This window comes from Falco punctatus, assembly GCF_963210335.1.
Source record: "Falco punctatus genome assembly, chromosome: 4".
Taxonomy (NCBI): Eukaryota; Metazoa; Chordata; class Aves; order Falconiformes; family Falconidae; genus Falco; species Falco punctatus.
In genome coordinates, this window is record NC_137583.1 from 28,596,916 (window position 1) to 28,610,573 (window position 13,658).

Consider the following 13,658-nt stretch of genomic DNA (forward strand, 5'->3'; position numbering starts at 1 on the left):
TTACTGGATTTCTTTCAATGTTTCTGCTCCCACAGGCCCACAAATACAGAACGGCTTTGCGAAGCAACACGGAGATGAAAACACTGGAATGGGTTGGTCTGGGTTTACAAATGCTGTATGCTTTCTTTTCAACAGGCAGCAGAGTCTCTTGGGATGCGAGCCTCTGAGCACAGATTTCCTAAAGGAAGTTTACTTTGGGCCTCTTTAAATGGGCAGCAACCCCTGCATTCCAGCTTGCACATCTGATTTCTCACCAGGCAGAAGGAGACAACAGAAAACTATGAGACTACCCTGTCTGACAGCACAAATTCCAGTAAATTCACCCCTTAGGCGGTCTCACAACCCATCCGAGCTGCTGATGAGGGGAGCCTGATGAAGGGAGACTAATGTAGGATGAAATCCGTGATAAAGAGATCCTCCATCAGACCTCCCGGGGCTCTCCAGCCACCCCTCTGCCACTGTGCTGGGGGCCTCCCCTCTTTTCTCTAACCTCCCTCTGCAGGTGCTCTAATCTCACTCTTTACCACGGGCCAGTAAATTAACTATTGCTCCAGTTACTTGAGATATCTGGGTCATTACGATCAGCCTCATTTCTCATCAGCTCCCTCCTTTTGCTGGATGAGCTCGGAAGCCTCAGGCCAGCGTGGAGGCGCAGTGCACAGGGATGGAGAGCAGCAGGGTGGACACCGGGGAGCTGGAGGAAGCCTGGAGAGCAGGAGGAGGAAGTTACTGGGCAAGGAAGACTCTTTTGCTCAGGCACAGATCAACCTAAAGAAGCAGCAATTACGGGCAAAGGAAATTTAGGGTGGCCCTGGAGACCCCCTCTGCAGCTGAGACGGGGGCCACCATTTTACGTGCCACTGGCTTTTGTGGGAAACGCATTTACAGGCATCACTGACCCACGCCTCCACCTGGCTAACAGCAAACCAGCTATTTTTTCTACCAGACCTGGCTGTTGAAGTTTAGTCTGAGGTATGCAGTCATTCAAGCATGCACACTCAGTGTCCCGCGCTCCCCACACAGCAAACAGGAAAACGTGCCCCACTGTGTCCAAATCCTCGCCACGATGGTTAGCTGTGTTGGTGAGGGTGGGAGGAGCAGGAAGGCAAGAAAGCCGTATTCCCCAGGGAAGAGCCAGAGAGACTGTTTCATATGGATCTTGGGCACGCTGACTTCTCCCCTCGCCTTCCCCCTCCCCCAGTAAAATAATTAGCCGTAAATAAACCAGTCAGTCATTAAGAGAGGGGCTCTCATTTGCCATGGAGGTGTGAGCAGTGCATGCAAAAGTGGGCTGCTCCCGTGGGCAGCTGCAGCACTTGGTGGGTGCTGGTTTGTTTACCTACGTGGCAGGGAACCTGGACTCGGATTCATTTCAGTTATCCCATGAGACCTGCTCAATAACGGACTGTTGAAGGAAAAAGCAAAATAAAGAAAACAAAACAAAACAAGAAGCTCATAAATCCTAAATGCATTGGCGTTTGCGCAGCCCCAGCCCCCCCGCCTCGGTGGCGATGCGAGCAGGCACAGCCCATGCTTGCTCTCCTCTCTTTCCCCCACTGAGCAACACACACAACCACAAGGTCAGTGGTCTGAGTTGAAGTGGTGAAGGGAAACCCGCCAGCAGACCTGGAGCAGCAGGTCTGGGCTGCCCCTGGAATGTGCAGAGCTGCTCTCTGCTTTTCCTCGGTGCAGCGCGGACACCCCAAGCTGGCCACCCGCCGCTCGCAGAGCCGGGGTGGTGGCTGTTTCCCCAGCACAGGCACCGAGCTAGAAGCTTTTTGCCTGCCCAGCTTCTTGCTTTGCCCAAGGTCCCAACCACTTCAAACATCAGCCTGAGACACCAGGTAGCGAGTGGCGAGAGGCAAAGCAGGTTTTGCCCAAGCTGATCTTCTTGCCAACTGACCAACGTTTAATGATGACTCCTGAGCGGCTTTCTCAGCCCTTTTTATCCCTGTGGTCCCACAGCAACAGCCAGCGTGGACCACCACATAACTCTGGCTGTCAGCAGGCCAAGCAGGGCAGCTGGGCACTGCATCACTGGGCTTGGGGACCCACAGCCAAGTACACAGAGAAACACACCTGCGCCACGTTAACACACAAGCAAAGCGTGTATTACATACACCCAGGACCAAGGCATTGTCGTTCCACATAAAGACCAAAAATCTTGCGGTGATGAACACTAACACCTAGAAGGATGTGCATGTTCCCACCTACTGACACCACCTAAATTTCAGCTGCAAACAGGGAGGAAATACTGGGAGAGTCCTCCTGTGAAAGACCAAAGAGCAGGGTGAACTTTGTTCTTTTTTCCAAACGGGAGCAGCGTCACGCCTCCATCTCAGCAGGGTCAGGAGCGCGTGTGCCCTGCTGGGTGCTGCCTGGCTGCACGGCCAGCCCTTCACAGTTGAGAGCTCGCTTTTCTTCCCAGTGCCACCCAGGCTAGCACTAGTGATTGGGAAATTCTCAGTTTTCTTCCCCTACCAATTTCTTCCCTCCTGGGACCCCCATCGGAGTGTAACGCCGGGCATTCCCATCACACGGGCAGGAGATCCACGCTCACCTTTGACCTGATATTCCTTAGTTGCCGGCTAACACTGGATCTGTCTTTCTTCAAGAAATCAGGGTTGCTTTTTGATTTCATAATATCTGGGAAGAAGCAAAAGAAACTGCGTTAGCATGGTGCTCTCCACCTTCCTGCAAGGAGCGGGGCTGCGGCTCTGCTGCCCTCCCAGCCAGTGCCCCGATGAGCCCCACTCAAGCAGCAATGCCCTAAGGACAGAGGAGACTCGGGGGTCTCCGCTCCCCTGCACCGCATGCAGCATGAGGTCTTCCCAGTGCAAAATGCCTGATGGCTTTCAAAGCCCATCAGCTCCCCGTCTGTGGGCTGGAGGGAAGCGCTGCCACGGGAAGGCAGCTCTGGCAAGGCTGCGTGCAGGGAGTGGAGGTGGGAAGCAGCACGGAACAGGAAAAAAGCACCATGCCAAGTCCCACACTTGGACCCGTTACTGCACAAGTGCTTGTACGCTTAGCTTGGGAAACCCAGAATTGCTTAGAGCTGCTGGAGGAGGACTGACCATATCCTGATACAGTGGTGTTCACAGGGGATTTCTCTCCCTGAGCTTCTGTGGCTGCTTTCAGCTGCTCTTTCAACCTGCTGATATCACAGTCTGCCTTGGCCTTCACGATGCTCAGCTCCGTGTAGATGTCCTTGTACTTGTCACTGGCGTATTTCTTATCCTGGCAAAGGAGCAAGAACAACCCAGTGGAATCAGACAGACAGCTGGAGCCGAGGGGGTTGTAAATGCACTGAAAGACGAGCCTGGCAAACGCCGACGGAAGAAGAGCCGGCAGTGGGGAGAAATGTTTGGCTGGGGCAATGCACACATTTCACACAAGGCTCCTAAGAGCGGGACGGGGCCGGAGACAGGCAGAAGTCTGCGAGCCCCGCGGTGAGCGTACAGCGCTGCCTGTGCCTGCAGCCCCTTCGTCACGGGATTACTTGTTCATGGCTTTTCATTTTAGCAAAGACGCAGAATACAAGCAGAATTCCCAGAAATGGCCTTGGCAAAGGGACCATCCAGAGCACACCAGATCCGATGCTGGGAGGCTGGGCAGTTCTCTAACACTGACTATTTTTGCCAGCCTGATCTGAAGTGACAGGAAATGGGGAAAAAACACCAAAGGGGATGTTTTCCCACATGGTCTCCCTTGCGGGGTAAATCCTAAGCTGATACAGTCCCGGCGTGCTTTACTGACAACACCAAGATGGGTATTTGATTTCATTCATGGGAAAAATTAAGTATTTTGTTTCACGTGTGGGTGTGAGTGAGCCAAAATCTAAGCACACACACGCAGGGGAGCAGAGCACAGCCCGTAAGAAGATTTGCAGAAACCTCCCTGGCATTACCCTCAGTGCTGTCTGCAGCTCGTCTTTGAGGGAGCTGATCTCCTGCTTCAGGTACTGGATTTCGGATTCTTTGACCCGCAGCAGGACCTGTGGGAACAAAAGCAGCGTGTGTTCATACCCAAGAAGGCACAGGATGATCCCCAGAGGCTCGCCTGCTGTGCCTGGTGGCAACCAAGCCACGGCTGGAGGCTCAGCCCCGCGATGGCTCCACGCCAGCACCGCAAAGCTGCTGGTTCGCCCATCTTCTGGTTCATGCAAGGAAATTACTGCTGGGTCTCTCGGGAACTTGCTCAAGTTTGCACCACTGATGTGCTCCCTGCACGCCCTTTGGTTTCTCTCCCCACTACTCTGCATGGGCTGGATCCCAGGGGACAAGCAGGGCTGGAGGAGGAAAGGCGGGTGTCTGACTTCGCACGTCGAGAAGGGAAGGACTCCAAAAGCTCCCGGCCCCATTGCACCCCACGATGCACGGTGCTGCCCAGCCACGCAGAGCCGGTGTGTGGAGCGATGGATGGCTCTGGCACGTTCCCCGGGCTCCACAGGCAGCGGCAGAGCTCACCTCCAGCTCGTAGGCGTCCTTGCCCTGCGTGAGAGGCGATCCAGCAGCCTCTCCCCCGCCCTCCCCGGTCAGCAGGGTCCGCAATCGCGTGATCTCCGCAGCCAGGCGGTTATTCAGCTCCTGGGAAGAGGAGGAGGAGAGCTGTTGCGGGAAGGAGGAGCATGGCCATGGTGCGTTGCAGAGCCCGCCGTGCTGCCCGTCACCCCCCGCCAGCCGCCCAGGGTACGGTGGGGACCCTCACCTGGTTGTGGGCGTTGAGCTCCTGGTTCTCCCGCTGGCACTGGCGGAGGGCCTGCCTCTCAGCCTCCAGCGCCTGCGCCAGGTGGGCGTTCTCCAGACACTTCTGCGAATACTGCTCCGAAAGCACCTCCAGCTCCCGCTGCACCGACTGCAGCTCCTCCCTGGCAAAACACGCGCTGGGTAGTGCCCCCGCCGCACACACCCACCCGTGCCCACTCTTCCTCCAGCGCCCCGGCACAACCCAGCAGGGATCTCAGCATGGAAGAGAATGACTTGCATACTCCCTTTGGGGAAAAACCTCAACTCAGAGCGAGCCAACCCTTCCCGCTCCCGGCACAGCGGTGCTTGGACACCAAAGGGATGGGAGGTCCTGCTCTAGGGGGTTAAATGGCAGGACTTCCTCAGGTTTCCAAAAACTGGGCTGAGATCTATCAAGCTGGCTCTGGGCACTCAAGACCAAGCGTGTTTGCACTCTTACGTAGACACATCAAGGTTAACAAAGCGGCTTGGCTGCCTTGCTCAGCCCCCACGTGAGGACAGCCTTGCCACAAAAAAAGGTATGGGCTTTCTCCTCGCCTGGTTAGATTTGTTTGAGCAAACCTCCTGCTGCAGCTGCATGAAAAGCAGCACTGTGTCTGCACATCTGCTACTCCTGGTGACCACGAAGCAGCAGAATTCAGGAAGTATGGAGACTCTGACCTGGAGCCCGAAAGATTAGGGGCAACCAGGAGACTCTTGATAGTTGCAGCTGAGTCAGGACCAAGGGAAGAGGACCCTGCGATGACAGGTCTGCCCCTAACCCATCGCTGAAATCAGAGGGGAGGAAGGGGTCCTCCACACACAGACAGACAGAGGACGACAACGGTCTTACAGGTATTGCCTTCGGAGGGCCTCGATGTCGGCGTTGACGCTGCTGATCTGGGAGCGCTGAGACTTCTCCAGCTCTCGCTCCAGCTCCTCCCGGTGTGCGTTCTTCATGGCTTCGATGGCTGCGTGGGACAGCAGTGTTAGCACCCAGCTCCACTCCACCCAAGGGCGGTTTTTTTTGAGGTTTTGTTTGTTTTTTAAAGGAACAAAAACTGAATAAACCCAGCAAACTTCCTACTGCTTCAGCCTGTGCCCCTGGCTGCGAAGTGGCTTCTGCAAATCCCACTTTTTAATAAAGTCCAAACAACTGTCTAATTCACATATTGTTTCCTGGACTGTAGGACCTCTAATGTAGAAGCCCTGGGCTCCAGCACTTTATAACTCCCCAGGGACACCGAAGAATGAATTCAGTGTGGAACTGGCAATAAATTAACCACAAAAATGACTAATGCCTTTCTGAGAGAGAATGGAAAATGGATCGGGCTATGTTACAGCCAAGGAGACGGGTACTGAGCCTGAAGGACCAGGAGATGGGCCTTCATCCAAAACATCCCTCCTACCAGCCCTTTCCCATGTCCCTGTGATCCCCACCCAGCCCTCATCCCACCCATGCTCTGCTCCTCTATACTGGAGCCACCACCACCCCGTGTCCCCATCAACACGGAGCTGCCCCACCGCAGGGGACCCTCTGGCATGTCCCTGTACCTGAAATAGTGGCAGCCGTTTCTTCTGCCAACAGACGGTCTTTCTCCTCCCGCAGCTTCTCCAGCTCCCGCTGGTGCTGCCGCTGCAGGTCCTCAATCTTCTTCTGGTGTGTCTCCTCCATGGCTGCAAAGCCCCTTTCACATGTTGCCTGCAGAAGGGACAAGGGGAAGGGGTTGGCCCAGGAGCGTGGGGCCGGTGTCACAGCGGTGGCCAGCCTGCTGGGAGCCACATGCCAGCACGTCGGTCGGCACCCAAGTTCTGTGTCATGGGGATCTTCTTCCTGCCCAGCCACGGAGGAGCCAGCTGAGGATGGACCTCGCAAGGTCAGGACTTGTCCTGCAGCCGCTTGACCCCTGACAGCTCCAGTGAAAGGGAAGGACAGGGCAGGCCTGGGGTCAGACCCAATCGGGGAATGCAAATATACATTAAAGACACAAACCCAAAGCCTGCTGTGCCCCTTGGCTCTGTTGCAACGCCTGATTTTATGCGGCCACCTCTGGGGTGGAAAGCAGGTGACTCGTGACAGCAACAGGACCTTAATTCACAACCAAGCATCACTTCAAATGCTTCATGAGCAATTATTCGCTAATCGAATCGCTGGGAGTGAACTTAGGCCAGGACCAGGGTCACCAGGGGTGAGGTCTCCAAGGGCAGCCCACTCCTGCCCCAGGCACAGCCCCGGCTCCTGCCTTCGCAGGACAATGCAAAAACCTGTCTGCAGTTCGGCGCCAGCCCTGCCGCCCCGCCGAGCGCACGGGGATCCTGGCCGGACACACGGCTGCAGGACAGAGGCAGGACAGCAAAGCCACAGGCAGGCTGGAGCCAGGAGCCGGGAGCGGGCACGCACTGGGGACGTGGTGCACAAGCCACCTCCAGGCATCTGGGGGCAACCACGATGCCAAGCGCTGCACCGGGCTTCTCTCCCGCTGGACGTTAAGGGCTGGCATTATTTCCTGATTTCAATGGATTTCTTCTTGATTCGCACTCCTGTTTTCCAGAGGAAGTGAGAACTGTCAGTCAGGGTCCACTGGGACCCCGTGGGAGATTTAAGGGGAACAAATTCACTCCCTCAGTGACAGAAGTGCTCACAACAGCCTAACGCCACTGCCCTACACGAACACACACCCTCAGCATCACTTTGCTGTGTAATGCTCTGTAACCTATGCCACCCTCATCCCCAATTTTCAGCTCTGGTGCTTTTTTCCCTCCTCTTTGAGTTTTAATCCTGAGGCATTCTTCGCTTTCTCAGCCTTGGTGGTTTGTTTTTTTTGAAACTCCCAACTCAGTGCCAGAACCTGTCTGGACTTGGCTGACTACGGAGTGGCACGAAGCAGCTTTGCAGGATTCTTCATTTCGCCTCTAATGCTGGAGGAGAATGGTGACGGCTCCTCTACAGGGCTGGCTGTAGATCTGGTATTTAACGTTCTGTCAATGCATTGCTATAAATCCAGGACATCTGAACACGTACAAACCAGCACCTCGTGTTACCGATGTTACGTTCTCCATCAGGTTCAGAAGAGAGGAATCAAGCACCTTTAAACCTGTAAATTGGGCAGGGTTGCAGCCGCCGCGTTAGCTTTCTAACCGAGGGGAGTTTCTACCCTGCTGGCTGTCCCTCTGCTTCCTACAAAAGGCGCACAGACAGGTCGGTCCCCCCTGCTCTCCTCCTGGACCCCTCTGCCCAGAAGATGCTGCCTGCCCTCCTGCCAGGAAAACTGCACATTTTGGCAGACCAAAGCTGAAAACACAGCCGCGAGGTCAGGTTCACCGCTTGCTGGTATTTTTCAGCCTCCAGTTTGGTTCTGGACTTTTTGCCTCTTCCAAGGAACACGCCTTGGTACAAGCAACCCTGCTTGGTGCCTGGCTGGCAGGCCAAGGCGTTACTCGTGTCTCCCACTGACCTGAGCAGGGGGTTCAAAAGAGCTTTTCCTTCCTAGGGGTTCCAATGGAGGAGACGGCATTCAGGGCACACCACCGCTCCGCTCTCATCTCCCCGGCAGCTCCCCCTCCCCGGCCACCCAACTCGCCCCTGATGGGATGCAGCAGAACTCCTGCTCTCCCCAGGCTAAAACCAGCTTTTGGCTGGAGCTGAGCCACGCTTCGCCCCCAGCCCAAACGTGCGCCGAGGGTCTCGTGGCTGGAAGCGAGCTCTCCCACATTTTTGCCGGCTCTGAAGAACTGCTCCATGAAAGCCCGGCCAGCACGGTCTCCGTGCACAGCCGGCACCGCTGCCCTGTCGGCTGCCCAAGCAACCTGCAAGCGCTTGGTGCTGCCCAGAGTCCTCCACTGCCCTCAGCCACTTTCTAACTGGAAACGCTCCCCCATCAAAAGCCAAACACCAAACCCAAGACTTTTTTTTAGTCGCTGTACCACCTCAGGCTAGTTTGAGAGCCAGCCTGAGCAGCGGAGCAGTCAGAAGGATGGCATTTCTCTGCACCCAGCCTGGGTTCCCCTAACCATGCGCCGTTTGCGATGTAAGGAACTGCCGGTGTGCACCACCAGGGTGCTTCTCCTTGAAGCCTCGTGCAGAGGAGCTTTGCTTTGCTACAGAGCATGGCATCCCTTCGCAGCTACTTTCCCCAGGAATATATGTTTTGAGAGTGCTAAGTTTCCATTTCATCCTGCGTTTTTGACAGCGGCAGAGACAGACTGGAGATCTGATCAGACTGGGAAAGACAGAGCTGAGGAATGCTTTTAAAGGGAAGTCACAAACAAAATGTACACCTCGGGTAAACGCTACGGTCTTCGGATTGAAGGAGAACGTGACGTTATCAAGCTACTTTGAAACTCTCCCTCCCTCCACACGCAGAGACCACCTCCAACAACCAGCCCTCCCGCTGAGACCAAGCCCTCAGCAATGCATTTAGAATAGCCCAGCATGGAGGGAAGGGCAGCACCATGCTTTACAGAGGCTTTCTAACACCTTGGGGCTTCCTTCGGCATGCTGGCCCTTTTGGGGGACACCCCTCGGTTCAGCAAGTGAACCCCAGGACCGAATGCACCCTCCTGCACACTCAGCAGCAGAAAGCATAAAGCATCAAACATATCAAGACCTTTAAGTTTTCAAAGTCCTTCTGGTACTTTTCCCTCAAGGTGGAAGCATTCCCCTCCAGATGTTTGTTCTCCAGCTCATCCCTCATGACGTTCATCTGGGCCTCCAGCTCCTGGATGCGTTCCCTCAGGCCGTGCATGGAGTCCGGCTCACTGTCGGGGCCCTGCCCAGTGCCCCCCGCCTCACCGGCCACCCAGGGGTCCCCACCACCTGGGCCCACCGTGGGCGACGCCTCCGGGTGCTGCCTCTGGTACTCATCCAGGGTCTCCTGCAGGCGCTGCAGGTTCTGGCTGTAGTGCTCCTGCAGCGCCTGCAGCTCCTCGCCGTGGATGACCTGCAGCTCCTTGATCTTGGCCTGGAACTTGTCCTCCAGCATTTGCATCTGCTCCAGGTGATACCGCTCCATGTTCTGCTTGTCACGGACAATGGCATCCAGCTGGTTGAGGCTCTCCGTCCTCTCGGCCTTCAGAGCATCCTCTGTCCTGTTTAGTTGCTCTATCACATTTCGAATCTCCTCCTCATACCGTCCCTGTAACTCGCTCAAGCTCTTGCTGTGTTTGTGCTCCTCTTCCTCCAAGAGCCTTCGCTGGCTGTCAAGCTGGGACACCTTTGCTTTGAGATCGGCGTTCTCCCTTTCCAGCATGGCGATCACCTTGCCGTACTCACCCTGCTGCTTTCGGAGCAAGTCCTCATACTCATCCCGAAGGAGAGAGACTGTTTTCACGCGCTCCTGGCAGAGCGCATCCATGCTCTGTAAGGACTCCTTGTAGGACTTCATCTCTCTCTCGTACTCCAGCCGGACTTTGCAAGCGGCGTAACAAACCTGAGCCTGAACAACTGCATCATGGACTAACAAAGAGGAATACCGTTCAAGGTCTCCCATGCACGAATGATAGGAAAGACACTCGGATATCTTCAGGAGCTTCTGACAGTCTCTCATTGTCTCCTCGGGAGGCAGAGAGAGTAAGGCAACAGAGATCTCCTTCAGAACATTCGCTTTGTCCTTTAGTTGTTGGGCGAGATCTTCCTGAATGGAAACAAGAGCTTCGCTACTGCACTCCGGCAGGCTGCCGATCTCCTCCACCTTGGCTAGCTCCTGACATGGCACCATTTGGAGACAGCTCCCGTCCCAGGAGATTTGGGCTCTTTCTGAAGCATCTTTTTGAATTTCAAGTGCTTCAGAAATCTGGTGCATAACTCTGTCAAAATCAGGAGTCCTGTACGCTTTGATGATCTCCTCCAACATGCACTTATGCTGCTGGAGAGCCGTTTTGGTATTATGGAGGTCTTCTTCGATTGTTTTTAATCTCTGATGAAAAGATTCTCTCATTTTCTGTGCAACAAACCCGAGTTCTGCCTTGACCAATGTGGCATCTGCTACAGCACTGAGAAAACACGGAGAAGGGCCCAAACCTGTTGTTTCTGTTTTGCCCTCAGCTTCTCCTTCTCTGGTGCTCAAGTGGGCTCTCAGCTCCTCCACCTGGCTCCAGAACTCCCCTTCCAGCAGCAGCTTCTTAGATAGGATGCTGGCCAAATCAACGGCTGTACGAGAAACATTTGCTGGCTCCAACAGAACCACCTCAGCCGTTCCCTGCATCTCTCTCAGAAGCTGAGATATCTCAGAGCTTGCATTTTTCAAAGACTCCGCTATTTGGTTGATGAGAGAGGCCTCAAATGCCACTCTCTCGGAAAGCCATCTCAGCTGGCTGGCGTCAAACATCTCTGCTCGCTGCTCCTTGGGGACATGCTCCTTGGAGACACGCTCCTCTTCTCCCAAAAAAACTCCTTCTGGAGTGGAGCCTTCCGTGATAAGGCTATCGCTCTGCTGATACTCCGATGGGACTGGCGCCCCTCTCAAGGCGTAGATTGCGTTTGATAAGGTTGTTTCCATGCTGGACAGAGTAACGAGGAACAAATCGCCCTCTTTTTCCTTGTCTGATTTGGGCAAAGATCTTAGTTGCTCCCTACACTTCTCTAAGCAAGTCAGCGCTTGATCATTTTTCATTTGGAAATTTCCCAGCTCGCTGACATGATTTTCTATGAGCTTGAACTTTTCCTGCCTCTCACTCTCCAGCTGTGAGATCAAAGAACTGACTTGGGATAAGCTGGTCTGAAGTTGTTCCCGCAGCTGAGACTCTGTGCTGGCCCACTGATGGTGAAGGGCGATGAGTGTCTCCTGATTATGGCTGTGCTGGCTTTCCAGCTTCATCGTTACATCTTTGAGTTTTTCCTCTGTAATATAAAGTTTGGTTTCCAGGGAATGGATGATGGAGAGATAGGTCTCAGAATCGCTCGTTCCTGATGATGGGTAACCAAGAGCTGGCTCTGATGACATGCTTTCTTCAGACAGCGATCTGTCTTGGCTCGTGTCCGAAGAGGTACTGCTCGTCCAGTTTTTCTCCGATCCATCTGGGTGGATGTACTTTTGGCACTGGATGCTTGAGAAACGGATTCTTTGCCTCTTGGCCCCCATGATTCCTACATCAGGCTTCGCTAAGGCTTTCTGAACCAACTCTTGGTCCTGGAGCTCTACAGCTTTGGACGGGGAGCCAAATTCCTCCGCTTGCCTCTGGCTGGTCTCGAGAACCTCATCGTCCTCCTCCTTCAGTGCGTAACTCAGAGCTGGGAGGACATCCTGAGTTTGCAGGGTCTGCCCTGGTTGGGATGGATGACTTTCGTCAGCCTCGAGACTGGGGCCAAGGTCTTCCACCTCCTCAGCACACAGACCTGTGCCTACACCAGCTAATTTCTTTAAAGCCTCCTCCTTGGCCTTTAGCTTTACTTTAGTCTCCTCTAAACTGCTATCTAAAGCAACCATTTTAACCAAAGCCTCACTGAGATCTTGATCTTTCTTCTCCACAATTCTCAAGTGCATTTCCTTAACGTGTCTCAGCTCTTCTTCTTTTTCTTTCAGCACCTCCTGCACACCCTGGAACTGATCCGACACCTCCTCGAACGATTGCTCCAGATTGTGGTAGTTGGTCTCTTCCATCTTCAACTTTGCTTGCAGCTTCGCAACTTCATTATCCGACTCGGCAACCTGATTCATGAGCTCATGGAACCGACATTTGATCTGATCTCTCTCTCTTTCAAGCTCCTTGATGTGCTCTGCGAGTTTCTGGATGCTGGCCTCCTTCATCACCAGCTGCTCCTCCAGCTGGTGGACGAGCTCACTGCCTTCAAATTTTGCACTCAGTTTCTCCTTCTGCAGAATCTCCATTTGCTGCTCGCTGTTTTGCAGCTGGTTCTCGTACTCGTTGGCCTTATCCTCCACCTCCTTCAGACTCCGTATTAAAACCTGCTTTTCCCTCTCACAGCTCTCCAGCAGAGCCTCGTAATTCTTCTGCAGCTTCTCCTCCATGAGGATCCGCGCTTGCTCACTAGCATTCAGCTGCCTGCTCAGGTCCGCGATCCTGTCTTGGAGCCGCTGGACCTCCTTCTGGTGGTCCCTTTGCAAAGCCTGCTGCATCTCCAGGTCCCGCAGCTCCTGGGTCTTCTCCAGGAGGAGAGCCTCTGCGCTCTTCAGCTTCTGCTCACTGGCCTTCAGCTGGGAGCTAAGTGTGGCCTCGCTGTGCTGCCACTCCTCCAGCTGCTCTTTGGCTTTCTCCTTCTCGCTCCTCAAGTCGCTCTTGAGCTTGGCCAGGGTCTGCTCCTTGATGGAGAGCTCGGCCGCCGCGTTACTGAGCCTCGCCTGCAGGCTCTGAATCTCGGCTTCGTGGTGCCGGATCACGTCCTTGGCCTCGGCATAGCTGCGCTTCAGCGACTGAATCTGCTGATTGATCAGCTCTTGACGCTGGCATTGGGCTTCCAGCTCGCTTTGGAGGTCTTGGTTGACTTTATGGAGCCTCTGCCAGGCACCTGATGGCGAGGCGGCCACCTCGGTCTTAAAAAAATTGATTAAATACTAGATTAGTAACACTCTTGGCTCTCCCTTCTGAGTGTCACACCTCTGGCCAGGCAGGCCATGGAAAACCTCCTTGCAGCGATTTGGCTGCTACCCACATGCTCCAATTGGGATGATTTGTTCTTGGCACAATTTTTTTTTGTTTGTTTTAACCAACGTTTTTGGTTGTTTTTTTTTTGAATGAGCGACAACTGCTCTCCAGTAACAGAAAACACGGACCACAACATCAAAACAGCTGTACAGTAACAGGCTAAAAGGGAAATAAAAAACCCAAAATCAAATAGAACCAAAAAACAATGAAAAAGAAACACCAGCAGTAAAACAGAGACGACAGACGAGAGAAAACCAGGAGGGGTGAGAAGGAGGAGGGGATGGGAACAGGGCAAGAAGAAAGGAACTGCTTTTTTAGCATGTTTGTTTTGTT

General features: G+C 54.1%; 1 protein-coding gene across 9 annotated transcripts in view; it reads right to left on the reverse strand.

Moving 5' to 3' along the window:
- The window catches only part of MPRIP (myosin phosphatase Rho interacting protein), an 89,226-nt gene that overhangs the window by 9,492 nt on the left and 66,076 nt on the right, over positions 1 to 13,658 (reverse strand). For 5 of the 9 annotated variants that reach the window (XM_080386631.1, XM_080386630.1, XM_080386627.1 and 2 more), the window contains 8 exons: positions 9,332 to 13,213; positions 6,279 to 6,426; positions 5,578 to 5,695; positions 4,708 to 4,867; positions 4,467 to 4,586; positions 3,908 to 3,994; positions 3,075 to 3,237; positions 2,561 to 2,646 (listed from right to left, as the gene is read on the reverse strand). In XM_080386631.1, coding sequence (XP_080242757.1) covers positions 2,561 to 2,646; positions 3,075 to 3,237; positions 3,908 to 3,994; positions 4,467 to 4,586; positions 4,708 to 4,867; positions 5,578 to 5,695; positions 6,279 to 6,426; positions 9,332 to 13,213 — 4,764 coding nt within the window. Of the gene's footprint in view, positions 1 to 1,339; positions 1,406 to 2,560; positions 2,647 to 3,074; positions 3,238 to 3,907; positions 3,995 to 4,466; positions 4,587 to 4,707; positions 4,868 to 5,577; positions 5,696 to 6,278; positions 6,427 to 9,331; positions 13,214 to 13,658 lie in introns of all 9 variants that reach the window. The other 4 variants (XM_080386629.1, XM_080386628.1, XM_080386635.1 and 1 more) reach the window with 4 other exon arrangements.